This window comes from Alligator mississippiensis, chromosome 1 (assembly GCF_030867095.1).
Source record: "Alligator mississippiensis isolate rAllMis1 chromosome 1, rAllMis1, whole genome shotgun sequence".
Lineage (NCBI taxonomy): Eukaryota > Metazoa > Chordata > Crocodylia > Alligatoridae > Alligator > Alligator mississippiensis.
This window is the reverse complement of record NC_081824.1, coordinates 258,006,781-258,027,317: the sequence shown is the minus strand read 5'-3', so window position 1 is coordinate 258,027,317 and position 20,537 is coordinate 258,006,781. Positions and strand designations below refer to the sequence as shown.

At 40.5% G+C, this 20,537-nt stretch overlaps 1 protein-coding gene across 1 annotated transcript in view; it reads right to left on the bottom strand.

Moving 5' to 3' along the window:
- Positions 1 to 7,765: 7,765 nt before the first annotated feature.
- Positions 7,766 to 20,537, bottom strand: part of MORC1 (MORC family CW-type zinc finger 1) — a 93,683-nt gene continuing 80,911 nt past the window's right edge. Inside the window, exons 25-27 of the mRNA XM_059720538.1 lie at positions 15,074 to 15,268; positions 11,590 to 11,655; positions 7,766 to 8,484 (exon numbers count right to left, since the gene is read on the bottom strand). Of these exons, the coding sequence (XP_059576521.1) occupies positions 8,323 to 8,484; positions 11,590 to 11,655; positions 15,074 to 15,268 (423 nt within the window). The 3' untranslated portion in view covers positions 7,766 to 8,322. The remainder of the gene's footprint in view (positions 8,485 to 11,589; positions 11,656 to 15,073; positions 15,269 to 20,537) is intronic.

Below are 20,537 nucleotides of genomic sequence, written 5' to 3'. Positions count from 1 at the left end.
CGCCCAGTAGGCTTCCATTGGGCAGGCTTGGGGAAGAGTTGCATTGGGCTTGGTGCGGCCTCTGAGCTGAGGCAGCAACTGCCTACTAGCAGCCCATCCGGGTGGCCCCAGGAGGCACTGCTGCCATGGAGGGACGGGCCAGTGCCCCCTGCAGCTCAGGGGCTGCTAGGCCCTCCAGCAGCTCACCTCCTGGCCATGGGGAAAAAAAAAAGTATCAGGCTTTTTGCCATTTCTGCCTTTAGCAGGTGCCTGCTAAAATGAGAAGTGGTGAGGGTCCTGATACTTTTTCTTTTTTCTTCAGTGGAGCCTGCCCACATCTCCTATGGCTGGGGGGGTAAGCTGACAGCTGCAAGCATTGTTACAAACTAAACTACATCCAATGAAATTTAGTTTGCATCAATGCAAACTCATCTAACCCCCCCTGACACTGACACACGTGTAAAATGTGACACCATTAAGCTACATAGATGTTAAGGTCGGAAGGGACCTCAATAGATCATTGAGTCCGACCCCCTGCATAGGCAGGAAAGAGTACTGGGTTCAGATGACCCCAGCTAGATACTCATCTAACCTCCTCTTGAAGACCCCCAGGGTAGGGGAGAGCACCACCTCCCTTGGCAGCCCGTTCCAGACCTTGGCCACTCGAACTGTGAAGAAGTTCTTCCTAATGTCCAATCTAAATCTGCTCTCTGCTAGCTTGTGGCCATTGTTTCTTGTAACCCCTGGGGACGCCTTGGTGAATAAATACTCACCAATTCCCTTCTGTGCCCCTGTGATGAACTTATAGGCAGCCACAAGGTCGCCTCTCAACCTTCTCTTGCGGAGGCTGAAAAGGTCCAGTTTCTCTAGTCTCTCCTCGTACGGCTTGGTCTGCAGGCCCTTAACCATACAAGTGGCCCTTCTCTGGACCTTCTCCAGGTTATCCACATCCTTCTTGAAGTGTGACGCCCAGAATTGCACGCAGTACTCCAACTGTGGTCTGACCAGCGCCCGATAGAGGGGAAGTATCACCTCCTTGGACCTATTCGTCATGCATCTGCTGATGCACGATAAAGTGCCATTGGCTTTTTTGATGGCTTCGTCACACTGCCAACTCATGTTCATCTTGGAGTCCACTAGGACTCCAAGATCCCTTTCCACTTCTGTGCCACCCAGCAGGTCATTCCCTAGGCTGTAGGTGTGCTGGACATTTTTCCTCCCTAGGTGCAGCACTTTGCATTTCTCCTTGCTGAACTGCATCCTGTTGTTTTCTGCCCACTTGTCCAGAATGCAGTTCAACATTACATAAATGACATTTTTGTCACACGTGCATCATGACAACTATCACGTGTACAAGCACTCTTGGTCACAAAATAAGCCTAGGGAGATTTCAAATAGGAATCCATAGCATTAAAAATATTCTGATATGTTGTGGTCGTTTGATTTCTTTGCAACAGAAAAATTGCTCTATTTTTTTTTTTTTGTAGTGAAAACGTAAGTGAAAAAAAGATGACATTTTCCAAGGGTGCCTTAAGACTAAAAAGGGGCCCTTGAGTCTAAAAAGGTTTGGAACCAGTGAGCTGGATCCCAGCTTATTGGTTCTCAATTGGGGTGCTGCTACATTCTAACAAGTTATGGAAGGGTTCTGCAAAGCTAAAAAGGTTGAAACCCACTGATCTCAACTGTATTCTTTAGCTTATTTGGAAATAATGTTGAAAGTCTTCCTGGAGTCAAGTTATATCATATACACTGCTCTTCCACCATCCACAAAGCCCATCACTTTCTCATAGAAGGAAATCAGGTTGGTTAGACTGGTTAGACATAGTTTGTTCTTGACAAATCCATGTTGACTGCTATGTATCACCTTGTTATCCTCTAGGTGCTTATATATGATTTTCAGTTACATTAAACCAACACATCTGAATTTCCCTGGACACAACTTTTTCTCTTTAATAAAGATGGACACTATAATTGCTTTTCCCTAGTCTTCTGGGTCTTCACCTAACCATCATGAGTTCCCAGAATTAACAGCTACTGGCACTGGAATTACTTCAACTAATTCTTCAACTAATCAGTGAATCTCACCATGCCCTGTTGATTAGAAAATATCTAGTTTACCCAAGTAATCTTTAACTTGCCCTTTCCTTACCCTACCAAGCCACCTACCATCAATTTTGCAACATCTGATCACCTTTTTTTGAAAAACGATGTAAATAGAAAATTTAACACATAATAGCCAATGCCCTCACTTGTCTGGGGCACCCTGAGGTGCCTTGAGAGCATTTGAAGTGTGCTATGAGGTGCCTCAAAATGTTAGCACTGTTAGGTGCGCAAACATGATTCACAAGATAAACCTAAAGATTTCAAATAGGAATTTATAGGGATTCTAACTTACTGTCATCTTCCTGAATTTTTTACAACAAGAATTGCTTCATTATTTTTCTGTAGTTGAAAAATGAGAAAAAACTAAGAGCTGGCATTTTCCAAATGGTGCCTTGAGTCTAACGGGGGATGCCTTGAGTCTAAAAAGGTTGGATGAAGTATAGGCAAGAACTTACATTTCCCTTAGTCTTCCTCTTCCTTCTAACATATTTGTATTATTATTTTTGTTACTTTTTATTTGCTGTATTTTACTTTGTGCCTTAACCTTTCTGAATTTGTCCCAATATGCTCATATTGTTCACATAATGAAATGAATATCTTTTCTCCACATCGCATTTCATTTAAATGGACTTGAATGTACTTGTTGCTAACTATAATTGCTATAGTATTTAATTATTTCTTTTAAATCATATATGAATTTACTTATGTGCCAAGTGCCCTCCAATGATAACTTAATATAAAACTGTCAATATTTCTTATAATATATTGCCGTGAACTATTAAAAATGAACCACCATAGACATTCTCACCTGATACCACAGTAACCAAAACTCACATTACTCATAGTACTCACATTACTCATAGTTCATAGTTTGAAATAGTACTCATGCACACAATTATTTCCAAATAGCAACAACAACAACAGAATTATTAGTGTTAAAAGAATATAATTTTTTCATCTATCATGGTAAAAATATACATTAACTCTAACCTACTAGGGACAATGAAACTAATCAAATCTTGTAAACACAAACACATTCATTCTTTTACATATTTTCTCATTTTAATAATTTATTTTCCTAACAAAGTATAATAGAACTAGATATATTCCAGAAGTTCAAACTAGTTGAAATTAATAATCCCGTGTGTACCTTAGATCACCAATTTTCACCCCTTTCTATAGTTAGTGATGTGAAATATTATTGCATCTTCCTTTACTAGTCATGATCTCACTCCAAACTCACTGGGTTCATTGGGGCACCAGGTGAGGGATACCAGGATTCTTCTTCCATATGTTTTCTTACAAGGATGAGCCACACCTGGTCTTCTGAAGTGTGACTACTTGATTATTGGTGTTTAAAGCCCAAACCTGCTCCTGTTTCAATCAATGACTGCAACATGCTACTCAATTCCACAGGAATAGGATTAAACTTTCTGCATCTTTTAAAATATTTTAAAGTATTACTTCCAGGAAAAGAAGGCAAACACTTTGGAGATGTGTCCTGTACAGTGAATTGAAAGAGCTAAAGGCACTGATGCAGGTAACAGCTGCTAGTTGCTATGTGTTCACTCTGGGCTGCTAAGCAACCACTCCAGGGAGGAAGATCAAAAATTCAGGAGTGGGAGAAAAAATAAGAGCAGCTGTTGGAAGTGTCCCTGGAGAAGGCCATGTGATTTGTAGTAAACTAAACAGTACTTAGTGCTTAGAATTACATGTTTCATGCAGTGATAGGATAAACGGTATATTTTAATAAGTCTAATGTCTGTGGACCCAGCAGGCCAATAATTTCTTTTCCAAGCAGATTTATGGAGGAGAACATCTTCAACATCTAGCACTATCCAAAAAATGGTCTTAGAAATTCAGGCTTTGACAATTAGATTTTTCTGAGTATACTCTTTTAAGTATTTTGTGTAATATTGCCCAAAATAAAACATTCTGCATTAGTTAATTGGCTTCTTACAGGTATTCACATGGAGCTGCACTTTACATCTAAATAATCAGCATTCCCAGATCACTGAGATATACTATTCAATACATTAAACAATAAACACATACCTTATTCATATCAGATGTGTGAAATACTTCAATGATATCTTCAGCTGGTCTACTGGCACCCATAATGTATAACACTTCAGGTAATCTTTTTTTAATGTTTATTCATCCAAATGTTTATGCTGTTGTGCTGTAATTGTTTGGTGACAGCTATCATTCAAACACCAACTCAGTAGCTAAGAGCTACGGTGTAAACTTCTTACAGATGCTACAGATATTAATATGGTCTTCTAGTGAGATTACCTTTGATGCCCAGTTTTAATTAAGAACAGCTATATCTGTGTTATGCTGACTATCATTTTTCAAAGTCTCAGCGTAGCACTGGGAATGGATGCAGATGTTTGGTCAGATTTTGAATGGGCACTGATATGCACGGAGTTAAACTAGTGTAAAATGGAAAAGTTCATCTAGTTCTGTCTGGGAACCTGCCTCAATTTTTTCTTCAGACTAAATAACCCCAGTTCTTTCATCCTTTCCTTGTAAGTCATGTCCCCCATGCTTCTAACCATCTTTGGTGTTCTCTGCTTGACTTCTCAACCTGTCCATGTCTTCCTTCAAGTGTGGGCCTCACCACTGGACACAGTAGTCCAGTTAAGGCCTTCCCAGCATGAAATAGAGTGGAAGAATCACTTCCCTTGATTTGCATGAGGCGCCCCTGTTAATACAACCCAGTATGCTATTGGTTGTTCTGGTGACAAGAGCTGACTGTTGGCTCACATTCAGCTTATGGTTCACTCTAACCCTCAGGTCCTTCACTTGAGTTATTGCAGACAAGCTAGTCATTCCCTAGTCTGTATTTGTGCAACCAATTATTCCATCCCAAATGCAGGAGTTTGTACTTGTCCTTCACGAATTTCATCTGATTGATTTCAAACAATTTCTCCAGTTGATCCAGGTCATTTTGGATCAACCTCCAGGGTTTCTGCAACTCTACCTAATTTGGTATCAACTGAACATTTGCTATGTGTACAATCAACCTCATAATTCAAATAATTAAATGAAAATGTTTAATATCATGCCCAGGGCAGACCCTTGATACTTCTTCCTAGCTACACACTGGGAGCATCTATACATGGCTGCATGTCACCTTTGTTACTGCGCTGTCATTTAGTGCTTCCTTTTGGAAGTACTAAAAGACAGTGCAGTGACAGCTCATACTGTGCTGTGCTGGCCGTGCATGGTTATTTTTGGTTGCTATGTTGCCATAGCAACATGCTATAATGAGGGAGCATGTTGCTATGGTGACGTAGTGGTGGTATTACAGTTTTTGCCAACAGACGCTATAGCGCCGTAATATCTTGTGTAGGTGTGCCAACTGAATTATTGATGACTACCCATGGGGCACAATGATCCAACAAGTTTTGTTACCACTCTTTAATACTTTTGTCTAGTCCAGTGATTCTTAACTAGGGCACCATGGCATGCTGAGATGCCTTGATATCCTTTCAGAGGTGCTATGGAGTGCCATGCAATGTCAGCACTGTTAAGTGTGCCAACAGATTCACAAGATAGCCCCGGAGATTTCAAGTAGGAATACACAGCATTAAAATATTCTGATGTGTTGTGGTCTTTCACAATTCTTTGCAACAGAAAAGCTCTATTACTTTTCTGTAGTCAAACACTAAGTGAAAATTAAGAGCTGACATTTTCCAACAGGTACCTTGAGTCTTTCAAGGGGTGCCTTGAGTTTAACAAGGTTGTGAACCACGGATCTAGTCTGTATTTCCTTAGCTTGTTAATAATAATGTCACTGGGGTCAGTGTCAAAAGCCTTGTTGAAGTCATAGCTTGTCGCATCCACTGCTCTCCCCACATCCATAGAGCCTGCCACCTTATCACAGAAGGCAATCAGGTTAGTCAGGCTCTTGGTGAACCCATACTGTCTGTTTCTGATCACCTTGTTTTTCTCTAGGTGCTTCACAGTAGATACCTTGAAGGCCTGCTCCATGATCTTTCCAGTTATTGAGGTCAGGCTGACTGGTCTTTAATTCCCCAGGTCTTCCTTTTTCTCTTTCTTAAAGATGGGAATGATATCCTCTTTCTGTCATCTGGGGCTTCATCCAACTTACATTCCCCCAAACAACCTTCAAAATGGCACCCAAAATGAACCTATACCACCAAGCCCAAAACAGGCAGGCCTTCCAGTCACCAACACTCACAAACGCTCACCCAGGCAATCAAGGATTTGTGTTTCCAAGCAGGGTTCCCATTCAAACTCCCCTGTTTGCTGGCCTGCTTGCTGGCTCCTGTACATTCACAGGATCTTCATCTTTAATGGCACGTATAAAGCTTTAAATACTATAGTATAAAAGTTAAATACATTCCAGAGACTTAATTAGCACTTTTCACTGAAGTTTCTCAGATCACTTGGTTTACTCATTATTTGATATGTGAAAACCCTTTGGGCAGATAACCAACAGGAGTAAGTGTCCTCCCCCCACTTTTTTTCTTTGGAAATATAACCATTGCTCTTCCTGATGAGTCTCTTCATATAATTTTGCAGAAAATTTACAAATCAAACCTGTTGCACAAAATAATTACCAAGACAAAATACGACAGAGGGTTAAGGAGCCATTGTATGTCAAATGCAAGGAAATGGATCCTTTCACTGGTTTTGCTGATTAGAGACATTTACTGTCTTAGTTACCAAAACTAATTAGTAACTTCTTAATTAGCAACTTCTTAACCAACTTTGAGGCATGGCTTCCATGGTAAAATGCATTAGTTCTCAAATGAAATTCAATTTGTATGTCAAATTGGAGGAAAGATAGTAAAATGGGTGAAAATGGTGACATTCCTGCTTTAATCTTCAGGAAAGAAAGCATAGATGGTTTCCCCTTTCATCCCTGTACAACTACACAATCTTCAAGGTGTGAATTGCTGAGAGGGCTGACGCTAAGAGATCCTTTACAGGTGAAGATTCTGATTTCTGCCAGTATAAATTCCTCCCACAGCAGGATGCCTCTTTAACAATTTTAGTCTGATTCTGCAAGGAAGCTGGACTCTACTATATAAATTCCTTATCTGACCTTTAGCAAATTAGATGCTAAACATCCTCAGGCTTTTCAAATGAGAGAGAAAGTGGTCAGGTGAACTATTTAAAAACAAGCCAAACTAATTGTAATTCAGTTTTCTGGAGAGCATGTCAGTGTTGAAAGAGACTAGAAAAAAATCTTCCCAAGTAATCTGCTTGTTGCAGTGTCCATTATTACCCTTGGGTATTAAGACACATGCTTGTGTTTCAAATTTATGCATTCATTTGGTATTCTGAACTTTTTAATTTACTTCTGTAATAAAATAAATGTTATGGCATTGTAGCCAAATATGATGCAGAAGTCCAATCTTCCTGCACCAAATGCTTCTTCAAAAGCACAGACAAGCCTGGTTTGAATAAAACTTATATAGGTCTTCAATGACAAGGAGTGTTCCGCAGCAGTCATTGTTAAATTGGCATTATTCAGATAATCCCAGCAGAACAAATGCAGAAATCTTTCAGAGAGGTGCTGCAAGATACATTGTACACTATTAAGTGCAGAGTTGTAATCCAAGTTTTAACTCATGCTCACTGTCACTGACATCAGTACAAAGGGATTTGTCTGTGTGATGTTTGAATAAAAAGCAGTAGTTCAATATTTGGAAACATTACCTTTATGAACACAAACAAGTCAAAGGTTTGCAAACTCTTTAGAACAACTGTATTTATAGCATCCAGAAAAAGCCAACATGCAGTAAACATAGCCTGAAATAATAATTTACATCTTCACTGACAAAACCTAAAACTCCAACAACATTTATTACAATGGCATACTAATATCTAATTCAAATGAAAAGTCCAAAAGAGGCCCCTGATCCATTACTGAGTGAAAGTGGAAAAAGAAACATGGTTCCTTTGAAACAGACCACTTTGGGACTGGAGGGCAGGCCCCTGCAACTAGCGAGAGTGGACCAGGAAAACTGGAATTGCCGAATGCAGGACATCAGGCCTTGAAACTCAATGGAGAGGGAGGTAGTAGGTTTTCTCTTGAGTAGGTCAAGAAGGAGGTGACATTAGAGAAAATGGGCTGGAATTCAGGCCCAATATATGTGAAGGTGCATCAGCAACTCAAGGGACTGCTCATGAGTCATCCAAGGCAGCTCCTCTGTAGTGCCTTGAGGACAGCTGTCCTGTAATGGGAAGCTGGGAAGACATTCACCAAGAGGGTCCCTCTGGTGAAACTGAGGGCAGGCTCTCTTTCTCCACTGGGTTTGTGCTTATAGAAGGTAAACTTAACATGCCAGAGAAGCACACATCCTGTTGGAGCAGTTCTTCAAGATAGCCATCAAGCTGCTCCAAGTCATCTCTTTCAACACCCTTAAAACGGTAATAACAAATAAAAACAAACAAAAATGAGTGCATCTAAACACTTAATAATCATACAACATTTTTTAACAATTTGTAGGCAAACACATGTTCAAAAAGTGTTTCCTAGCCCCAAAAGCTCATAACCTAAAGTCAAATAAAGGGCAGGGGGGGAAATAAAGAAACAGTGATGTGACGCTACTGCACAGTCGCCTCAGGCTACTGTGCAGTCAGTGTCACAAAAGAGCCGGTTGTCGGTGCTACTGTGCAACTCGGGTTACTGCGCAGTCATTTAGTACATGTCTAAAAAAGTATTAAAAGACTTTACACTAACAACTGCGAAGTCAGCGTCTCGTGTAGATGTAGCCACAGTATAGGAAAATTGATTATAGAAAGGAAGGAGAAATTGCTTTAACGAGCAGTCAAGGGCCATGAGCACACTAGGAGTGGTGATAACACTGTACTGTCCCAGTGTTCCTAATGTGGAAGCAGCCATCTTTTGCCATTATTTTGCTTGCAGCAGCATAGCAATGCCCCTCTCCAACCAAAGCAAAACCACCTATAATAGTGGAAGTGTAATTTTGCTAGTAGAACTGTGTATGTCTATACCGGATCCCGCTATTTGCTTTTCTAACATCACTTAACACTCCTGCTAGAAATTCCTTCTCACATCATGAGTTAAAGGGGTGGTTCTGGAGGAAAAGGGGAGGGGGACTGGAAAAAGATTAAGCTAGTTTAGATTTACAGTCAGGGAAATAAGCAGAAAAAAGTGATAAAAGGAAACAGCATGAAGCAAAGAGAAACACATGCATAACTAGAGAGAGATGGGTGGGGGTGTCATCAAGGAGGTCCCTATAGTAGAGCAGGATGAGCTTGAATTTGATGCAGAAAAAGACGAGACCAAAGGATGGCCTGACTAGTGAAGGAGAACACAGACATAAGCAGGTAGTATTTTGCCTGGATGAGAGAGAAGAGAGATGAGAAGTAATAAAGGTAGACAGAAGTAGTTTACAGAGAACATTATACTTGGAGCATCTTTACCATAGTGCACTATAACATAAGGATGTTTACAATAAAAGTCTTAAAGGGATTCTTGCCAACACTTCTACTGGAAACATTTAATGGCAACATTTCAACATGAGCTCAGAACATAATGAAGGAAATTCTCATTAGAGTTCTTAAGATTCTGAAACACAAATGACACCAGTTGCTCATTTAAAGTTTTATCTTGTAAGATGCTGAGAATATTCAGCTCCACATATAAACTGCAGAAAAGCTGCTAGAACTGAAAAATATTTAATATTTAGAATTCATTGCATTCAAAAGCTTGTCTAAGTCTATCCCAACCATGTAATTTGTCCAATAAAAGATGTCACCCACAACATGTCTTGCCCCTCTAAAAATAAACTATTCAAGTTAATTCCTGATGTAAATATCTTTTTTCCAGATACTAGACATTTACTGTTTGATCTAGGTTATTATGGTCTTTAGTATTTTTACGTTCTTTTACATAGGATGCAGGAATTTTGAGTCAGAATGAAACACATTTTTGATTAAAGCAGAGAAAGAAAGTAAAAAGAAAGGTACTTTGGTCTAGCTAGAAAGAGGGAACTGCATTCCAGTGAGTTGTCTGCTACCAGTAACGAATGTTCAGATATAGGACTTTACATAGCTGAAACCTGCTGTCTAGTTAGCGAGTTTACCTAATGATGGATATACAGGTGGTTTCTTTTGAACCCATGGGGCAGAGCACTCCCCAAGAAGGCTAATGCCCCTCCAAAGCAGATGACAAGTTTACTTGCATATTGAAGATGCTAAGTTTTCTATGGAATTAAGCCTAAATTAGCTAGGACAGGTGAGGAGACAGACCCAGTTCATACTAATATCAAGGGCCTCTGTGAACTTTTGAAACCTACCTGCATAATGTTAGGGTAGAAACAGATCTGGATCAGCTGTGGCAGGATGCATCCAGGCACACCTGATCCAGGTTACCGTATGAAACAGACATCACATCTTGTCCAGCATTGGGCAGGGGCAATGTGACCTGTTTGCCTGGGGATTTCCCACATCCTTCTCTGCCCCACACTTCCTTGCTGGGACCTGTGGAGGCACAGGCTAGTGCTGGAGCTGAGGAATCCCCAGAGCCACGTTCCTCCATGTTAGGACCTGCACTCTATGTGAAGCACAGGTTGGCATGGCTCCCAGTTCGAAGGCACAGGGAATTCCCTAGCTCCCACACCACCCTCTGCCTCCTTGCTGGGATCTGTGCCAACCTCTGCTTCACATGGAAGCACGAATCAGCTCAAGTCCTCACACAGAGTGCTGTGGAAGCCAGGGAATTCCTGGTGATCCCAGTGGCATGTCTGTTTAAACAGGGAAACCCTGGCTTTCCCTTCTTACTCAGACATGTCCTTCGAGATACTGGGGATGTACCGAGGTAATTGAAGAAACCTTGACTTTCCACACTCACCCAGACATGACCTCAGAGATCCAGGGGTGCATCTTGGTAAGCTGGGAAAGCCTGGCAGGCACTCCAAGGGCTTGAATAGCACAATTCTGCCCAGGAATTCCTGGGTTGCTCAGGATTGGGCCCCTCAACCCCCTTGAACTCCAGGTTGCCTGTGCTCTCCCACTGTTAGGAAATAGACATCTGCCACACTGTAGCAGCAGAAATGATTACTACCTTCTGTCACAGCCACAAATTTGGGCATTTGTAGTGAAACAAAACTTAGGGATGTCCATTTGTCTTTACTTTGTGCCACCATACAATTTTTATGACAGCACAAAGGCAACATCTGTTTTCATCCTGAGATAACTTCTGGCTAAGAACAACAGTTGGTTTCAAAACAAGAAAATGGCAAACATGGAATCACAAACGTGACATCACAAAGAGGTGGTTAATTGACAAGTATGAACGGGACCAGGGACTCCAATCCCAGTACTTTTGCACAGCAAAATCACCACCACATCTTTCCCATGTTTTAAATATTATCACTACCAATATCTACAATGGAAGGTAATACAAGGCTGAGAATTTATAGACATACTACTTACAATGTTTATCTGACTCAATTTCAGTGACCAGGAGCCAACCACAAAGATGAGCAGGTCACTTACCTCAGCAGAAAGGTCTTTTTTTTCATTAACTGACTGGCAGTATTTCTGGAATTCAGTGACAGATCCCTGTAAGGGAAAGTAAAACTGATCATAGGAATACTTGTTTTGCTACAGTCCACTTCTTACTACCTGAAGTTTTATAGTCTCTTTGTAAGTGAAGACATGCAGCCCTTACTAAAAAGGAGCAAGCCCATAGTTGAGTATACAACACAACAGCAAACTGATATTTTTGCTTTCTGGTGGCAACATTGATACCATTGCATGGTAGAACCCGAGTTCTTTACAGGACTAGGTTCCTCATCCTCTGCAAAGATGAGAATTTGTGAACTAGCTGGGGATACATATAACTGCTGAGGAATTACAGGTAATTGTAGAAGCAGCATGCTCTGAAGCAAAGGCTGCAGAAAGCAGCTGAGTAGTTTGTCTTTAAATCTGACAACCTACTGCAAACTAAGTGGGCTGTGAAGCTCCCAGATGCAAATGATTTGGGTTCTACCATATGAAAGTCCATCTCTCTCTGAAACCAGAATGCATTTAGAGTCAAATCCCAGTTACAATTAAGTCAATTGCAAGGCCCCTGGCAGACATTAATTTTACCTTATAATGGGATCTGAGGAATTTTACACAGATTCCAGAAATGGCATGTCCTGCCATGCCAGATATTTAAGATCTGGCATGGCAGAATATGTGATTCTGGGGATCTGGAATAAAACATTCCTCAGTTCCCACTGCATATCTGTTAGCCCAGGGGTACCTTGGAATCTGGGAACGACTTTCCAATTCCAGGCTCTCTGCACACTTCGACTTTCAAGGTGGATGGGCAGCTTCACATAAGGGAGCAGGTACCCAATGCTGGGCTGCCTGCATGGCAGCAAATTTAAAGTTGCACCTGGAAGCCTGACATTGGGAAGCCATGGTGGCCCAGCATGCCCTTTAAATCTGCACATGTGCTGGGAGGCAAGCATCAGGGAGCCACTCCCTGATCCTGGGCTTCCCATGTGCCTCGAACTCTGAAAGGCTTCCTCACCATCCCAGTCAACATTGCCACCAGCTCGTATCATGGAGCCAGTGGCTCTCCCTTCTGTCTCCCTTGGAAATGTCACATATGCCAATAAAAGTGAGATGCAAACCTAGCACAAAGATGTTTCACATTTAAAAAGTAACATCCCTTTGACTGGTCTGCCATTTTATCCTGTGCTTGTTTGAATATCTGGCATGTTACAATAAATTGCACAATAAATGTAACATCTTGCAGGGCTCAAGACGCTCAGTGATTTTAATGTAGCTAAGCTGACTTGCACCACAGCAGAAGATCAGCAACTGTACACACAGACACAAAAAGATGTCTGAGGATTGTTTTAACTTACTCTCATTACTGTAACACTGTAATGAGTAGGAAACAGATTTAAAACTAACAAGAGAATGTACTTTTTTATGCAATGTGTAGTTAACTTGTAGAATTCATTGCCACACAAGTGGTGGAGGCAGATAGCATACCCAGGTCCAAAAAGAGAATAGGCAAACTCACGGATGACAGATCTATTAATAGCTCTTGAACAGGATGATCGGAGATGTTTCCTCTGGGATCTCTAAGCCAATAATGATAGATGCCAGGGAGGGTAATGAATAGGGGATAGATCACTCTAGATATATGCAGTTCAATGCTCTCTCTCTAATGGATCCACTCTTCCCACTGCTGGAGATGGGATACTGACCAGAAAGACCATTGGTTTGACCCAGCATGGTAATCCTTATGTTCTTCCTAACAGAAATTCTATTGAAATATATGCTAATCACAACTCTGGCACAGCTCCAATGAAGCTGAAAGAGTTCTGACAATATGTAACAAGGAGCTAACTAAAGGTACAGACATACAACATGATTATTGTAGAGTAATTTACTGTAGACTTAACCCTATTGTAAATGTACCCTGAAGTAAAAAGTAGACATGCAGCAGGTTTTCCTAGTCTAATAGCCTGCAGTAGGTGGTGTTACATGCATTGTCATGGGGTAACAGGGGAGCCAGCTTGCATTGAGAAAACCTTTATTTTAGGGCAGAATGGCTTATGGGTGTTGATACATGATTGGTACAGTTACTCCTCACTTTTGGAGGGTAACTTTTTCATGATGTAGAAAGACTTACATCAGTGAAAGGCTGTGCACCATGTGTTTGTTCCACTTTTGTTACAAAGCACAGTCAACTTACACTACTGTGTCCTCATCCTAAATGGCAATTAAATTTTAATTTTAAAATCCATGCTGGTTACCTTTTTATTAGTTTTTAGTGACTTGTGGACATTGGAAATGATTGTTCAGTTTTTCAGTCTGTCAGCGGGGTTATTTATTCTAATTCTGCTGAAACACTTGAAAAAGCATTACAGTGATACCACTGCCTTTGTCCTGGCCCTGCCTCATAAAATATGAAATTAAAACAAGAGTATATTCAAGAAATATACTTTACTGCATTTAGTTAATGTCATAATAAATATTTATAAACTTGGTACTACATGAGTTGGAGCAGCACTATACTTAAAGAAAACCTTGTGTTTAATTATAAAATCAGCTGTCTGATTAGATTGCAACATTAAGTCTCTAAAATGTTAGCCCTACTGTAGGAGTGTGCATGTATTTTGGATTTACCTACACGGAACTCAAGCAGGGTGGAATAAATAAATCATATTCCACGCATTAGGAGGTATACAGGCATCTAAAAGCAATCCTATTCCACCCTGTTTGAGTCTCTGTAAAACTGTTGACTTTTGTAATGGGCCTCTATCTTGGTCTTAAGACTGTCACAAAAAGAAGCGAGGAGAAAGAAACCCATTTATTTTTTGCATTTCTATTTTTCCAAAGGACTCCAACAGGTTGGAATAGGATCATATTTAGATACTTAGGCATCTCTGAGGTTGGATGCCTCAGATAGGATCTGGCCCATTTTGCACAGTAAGGTAGGATGTGAATTCACAGTGCACTAGCCACTCTCCATTACCTCCCTGAGGTAGAAACAGCTGACATAGATTAAATCAATGTGGGGTGACCTACCTTGCACAAAGGCACTTTCCATATGTGCACTATGCACTAGAAGTGACCAGGCAGGATGTCTGTGTAGAGTGGCTTTGCTGCTGTGTAGAGTTTTAGCTTACTGACGTCTTTGTGTATACAAGTCCTCTGCTGTGCGACATGTTTACAGCAGCTTTTCAGCTGTCAAGGATGCCAGGAAAAATCAGATAGCTCAACTTACTAGTAGATTTTTTTTTGTTACCTCACTGAAAACACAGTTCATGATTCTAATGAACCTTTCCAGCCTCCAGAGCATTTTTAGTTTTAAAATTTATCTGTGAACAAATTCATAATGCATGGACACTTACTATGATATGGAGACCTACCATAGTCTAGAATAGCAATCTCCAGGACAAGCTGTATTTTTCTTCTTATGGAAAATACCAAGAGCTCATTAATAATACATATCTGAATTATCACTCACTGGATGAAGCCGCTGTAGCAATTCTGCCATCTTTTCCCGAAGGTTCTTCAGTTTTTCTTTTGTAGCTTTAATTTGTAACTCACAGCCTCTTTGTTGCAATTCCCAAACTTTTGCTACTTCACAAGAGTGGCTAGTTATAGACTGAATTTTCCCAAGTAGCTGCCTTTCATATTCAACAAAATAGTCTTTTATAACCTAGAGTTGAAATTGTAAGTGTATTTTATTAGAATTAAAAGCAATACGACTCACCTGTATAAATATATTCGATTTTAATGGATAACTGATTTATTGCAGTCTATCGCACTTGAACACAGAGTAGCCAAGCATAAAAATGGACGATGAAACCTTGCTTTCACTGTTGACAACACTTGACAGTGTGGGAAGAATTCAGCTTAGTCATAATATTTTCCTTTATAACCTCCTACCCCCTTTTGTCTTGTCTAAACCATGTTGCAAACAGAAACATTTCTCTTAAAATGCCTCCTCCTTTTCCTAGAAAGCCAATGAGGAATGCTTAAAGGCTGCCCATTGAAAATTATTGAAATTTCTGCTCCTCTATTTACTGACAGAGGGAATAAGCTAAGAGTGTAAGGTTCTTACTGAGATGCGGAAACAGAGATAGCTCTACAAAGCCAAAATTCATATTGTTCTGCCTATGTGAATTATGTTCTGCATTACTATTTTGAAAGAAATGGAGTTCCATACTAGGCTGGATTTTGTGTTAAAGAGAATGGTTGGAAAAGAGTCCCAACATTTTTAATTTGCTCTCCATTAGACAGTAATTTCATCACTAAAGGGTCACATACCACTAATACACTACAGAAGTGTTGCCTCACATTACCACAGTGCTGTGACTCTTCCAAAGATACTTCATGATCATGGCAATTCTTAGCAAATCTGAGGCTTCCTTTTGGAAACTACAGTGGATCAGCATGCACATTGTTTACAAAATTGCTGTTTAACTGACTTCTGGTAGGCAGAGAAAATTAATCTATACCTTAACCTGGGAACCCAAAGGACGAAAGCAGAAGGAAAAATCCTCCACAAGAGAATGCTGCATCTTCCATAACTGAGAATGAACAATGTAAAGACGTTTTCAAAGGGAGATGCAAAGTAAAGCTGCCTAGGCAGCATGTACAACTGAAGATAAGTTAAACAGGAAATTTGTCAGCAGTCAGCAGGGAAGGATGAAATATTGTTGGACAATTTTACCAATACGTTGAGTGTTTTTAAAAACTTTCCAAAAGCATGTAAAAGGTCATATATATCACCATTCTCAGTTACTTAATAATGAAGTAAGTAAAGTAAATAACTGGGGCAGGGGCTGGACTCGATGATCTTCCAAGGTCCCTTCCAGTCCTAATGTCTATGAAATCTATCAATTTGCTTTCTAGAAGCATTGCTAATAGATCTTTAGGTGTTTTAATCAACTAGCAATGGAAAGACTAGCATGCTTACTTTCACCATGTTTTTGTTAAATTAGATACACTGGTAATACTATATTTGCTCAACTATAAAACAAGTTTTTTCCCCCCAAATCAGCATAGGGAAAAGAGTCTTCATCTTATATTTGCATACCAGCAACTCTCCCTCTTCCTCCTTCTCCAATAAATACATTGGCTATCATTAAACTGCTGCTAAAAGCAGCATGTGCTTAGTCATGAAAACCAACTATGAAGTTGACTGAATACAGCCCATGTTGAGTATGCCCATATCACACATGGCTCATATTGGGCAAACACTGATGGAAACCCTTTTGCATGTGTGGCCATTTAAAAAAAAAAAAAAGGTCAGTTACTTCCCGAGGAGGGAATGAGCACTGGGCCTGGAAGTACTGCAATGCTAGGCTGGCAGTCAGAGATGCCACAGCAAGCTCCAATACCTTCCTCTGGTGCCAAGAATGGTGATGGAAACTTGTTACGTTTTTTCTTGGTTAGTGAAACCTTAAAAAAAAAATGGACAGATGTTCCTACAAGTGGGAACAGGCACCAGGCCTGGACATGCTGCAATACCAGAATAGCACATGGTAGGCTGGGGCAAGCTCCAAAACTTTTCCCTGGTTCCAAAACTGCTGATGAAACCCACCATAAGGACAGACCACTACTGAATAAGATCTAGTGCCCATTGTGCTCAGCCGCCCTTAGCACTAACACTTTTAAAAGTCATAGTAAGCCACTACCTCAAATCTATTTTGACTTCCTCTTCACTCCCACAGAGGAGTTGTGCCTTTCTTTTCCATTTCCAATGATTCATGTTTCTTCACTAGCCTGAAATGTCTGGCAAACATCACCAAACTGCTATGCAGCTGAGAGGCCCTGTTGCTGTCTCTCTCAGCCTGTTGGGATTAGTGTGGCCCTGCCCTTTATAGCATAGAGACAAATCAGGCAGACCCATGCCTCATCTGCAAATACATTTTGGAGGGTCCTAGGACTTGTGACAAGAACACCCTGTTCCAGTTGTGAGTAGGGGGCAAATTAGCATGTGGTTCCTTTGGGGTGGGGTGTGGGGCTGGAGTTCACACATACTGAGCAATGCTGGGCTGTGAGCCACCATAGCCTGAAATGCTATTGACTCTGCTGGGGCACAGCCTAATGAACTATCTGATAAGTCATGAGCTTTTTGGCATTGGACTAATATGCAGAGTTTGTACTATGCGTAAGTAGGTACAAAAGTTGTGCTTAAAAGTATGTTAATGGACTGCCTATGCTGAAATTTGCAGTAGTCAGGGTTGAAGGCAGAGTCAGACCCCTAACAGTCTCCTGTTCCCCTCTGAAGTTCCTGCCCTCCTTTCTGTCCCTTTCCTGCTCTTATAGGTATATGCAGCTTACTTCCACATTGTGCGTGGGGACAAAACAGAGCCTGTGCAGGGTTTGACAGTAAGGGGGGTGGGGCAGGAACACCACAGGGGGAAGTTGTGGGGGCAGAGGTCCATGGGATCCCCCCCAGCCAGTATTTACCCTGTTATTTCAGTGGAAAGAGGATGAATTCAAGACAACATTCTGATAATTATGTTCTACACCTAGAAAATGATAAAAAAATTTCCATATATAGAATCTAAATATGGGGGGGGGGGGGAATTATTCAGGATTATCTTGTACTCAAGTAAATACAATAATTCTTTGAAGAAAAATAGAAAGAGAAGAAAATGATTTTAGTTTTAAGAAACCTTTGGCAGATTTAATTTTAAAAAATAAAGTAACTTTCTCAAGAAAAAGATAGTGAGTGCAGAGTATGTGAAATCAACTGGGTTCTACTTGACTGTTTTATTCTTGTTTGGAGAAGACAATTATCTGGCTATCACATGGAACACCATCTTAAGAAATAGAAAAACTTTCCTATTCTATTCACACATTTTATCCATTTAGAGCCAGTACCTGAAGAGAGACCTTAAGAAAAGAAAAGGCCAGGGGAGAGCTGAAGGTATTAAGAAAATGAGTTTCATCCCTTACAATTCTCTTGTTTAGTACTTATTTACACTTAAAGCCAGCAGGATGAATGCACCGACAGTCTTCACTGGTTATCACTAAGAAATAAGCTACAAAGGTAATGGATATATTAGGATCATGTAATACACTAAGAGTACGATCCTGCATTCACTCTCTCCCATGAAAAAGCCGTTATTCTTAAAAGTAATCCCCCTGAAATTAATGAAGTACTCTTGCCAGTAGAAGCGTCTGACTTTGAAGACTGAACTTTAATGCACTAATGCATCCTATATCATTGTTCTTAAATGACCAGACTGTTTTGTTGGGTCTTTGATGCATTTCCCTATGACAATTCTTGTTAGATATTTAAATTAGACATACTTGAAAGAATAGGTTTTTGAATGAACGTTTGGTTGGGTTTCAGAAAAATAAGCACCTCCGGTTTCACTGGTAGAGTACTGGCAGTGACAACACTAACCAGACTTCTTTATAAACTGGCCATCTGCATTATTTTAAGAATAAGTCGGCATAAAGCATAAATAGCCTAAATTCTATCCCCAAGCACACCTTAGAAACTTCTGGGTGCACTAAAGTCAGAAATGCTTTAAGAGTATAACTGGGAACCAAATTTTAACTCAGTTTTACTGACCTAAGCTTAGATGTTCTGTGCACTGGATATTATTTAAGGAGACTGTATCTCTTAAGTATATGTAATAAATACAGCTAAAAAATTCAAAACTCTGTAAGTGAAATAATTCTCTTTTCCCTGGAAACCTGCATACAAAATAATGTACTATACCCATCAGATGTCATATCAGTTTAGAATATAAATGAATTACATTTAATAGCTTTACCTGGCTGCTGCACAATGCTGGCTTCTTTAGTAGTTCAGAAAAACACACTGGCTATTTTTATGAAAAAAAATGAGAATTAAGATTTACACTTAGGCCTTAAGGATATTAGAGTTATGCATGGGCTTTGCAGGTGCTCAGAGAAATTGGTTTAATAATAAGATAATAAATATAATAAATACAGAAAAGAGGTAAAGGAACAGAGTCCTACATCAACCAGCTGGGAAAACAGAAAAGCAGGCTCCAAAGAGTTGTTGCTGTGGTTCCAAAGGGGCAAAGTGAACCTTTACTATCAACTGGAGAAGAGTAAAAGTTTTTCACAGTTGAATTATTCATTTACAGAATTGCAGTAATGTCAGAATGTAAAAAAACAAACAATGCTGGAAGAGACTATGGTGACAGGATGAGACAGAACTAGAAACCCTTCTGGCTCTTTGATTTAAGACAAGAGGTCATAGTAGTCGCTTGACCTATAGGAGAATTCATCTCAGCTGGCTGGAATAGTAACTCTGTATGGACATTTTCTAGAGAGCACTGCACCACATTTAATATAGCAGGACTAAGAGAAGAGTTCCTCTGTGCTTGGTGCCACCCATACACAAATATGTAAGTAATTAACTTCCTCTTATCCACAGTCTTCTCGGGTAGGGACAGACATTACACATAAACCAGTTTAAGTGATCAGAAACTGGTTTAAACCAGAAACTGGTTTAGTGCACATGATCCAGTTTGAAAATGGATGAAACCAGTTTGAGATAAAACTCACAGAATGTAAACTTAACTGATTTGGGTCAAACCAGTTTATGCAATGTCTGTCCCAGACCCCTTGCTGATTTAAGTTAAATTGGAGTCCCCCAGCATCCCAGCATACTGTCTGGGCGGGGCTGGGCGGGGATCTCTGCTCCACAGAAGGGCTGGCCCCTCCCTTCTGCTCCCTGGCCAGAGCTCCAGTAGAATTGCAGGTACAGCAGGGTCTGCTGGCTTTCCCATGCCCCCTTCTCCCCCCCTCTCACTACTCGCTGCTTAAGCAAAGATCCCTTCCTCCTCCAAAGCACAGACCGTAGCCAGCATGTAGTATGCTAGCTAATGCTGTGTAAGGCTCTGGCAGAGACTGCAGACACAGCAGGGGCTGCCTGGCTTCCCCCTGCCCTCATCCACCCCCCCCCCCACACTTGATGCTCAAGCAGG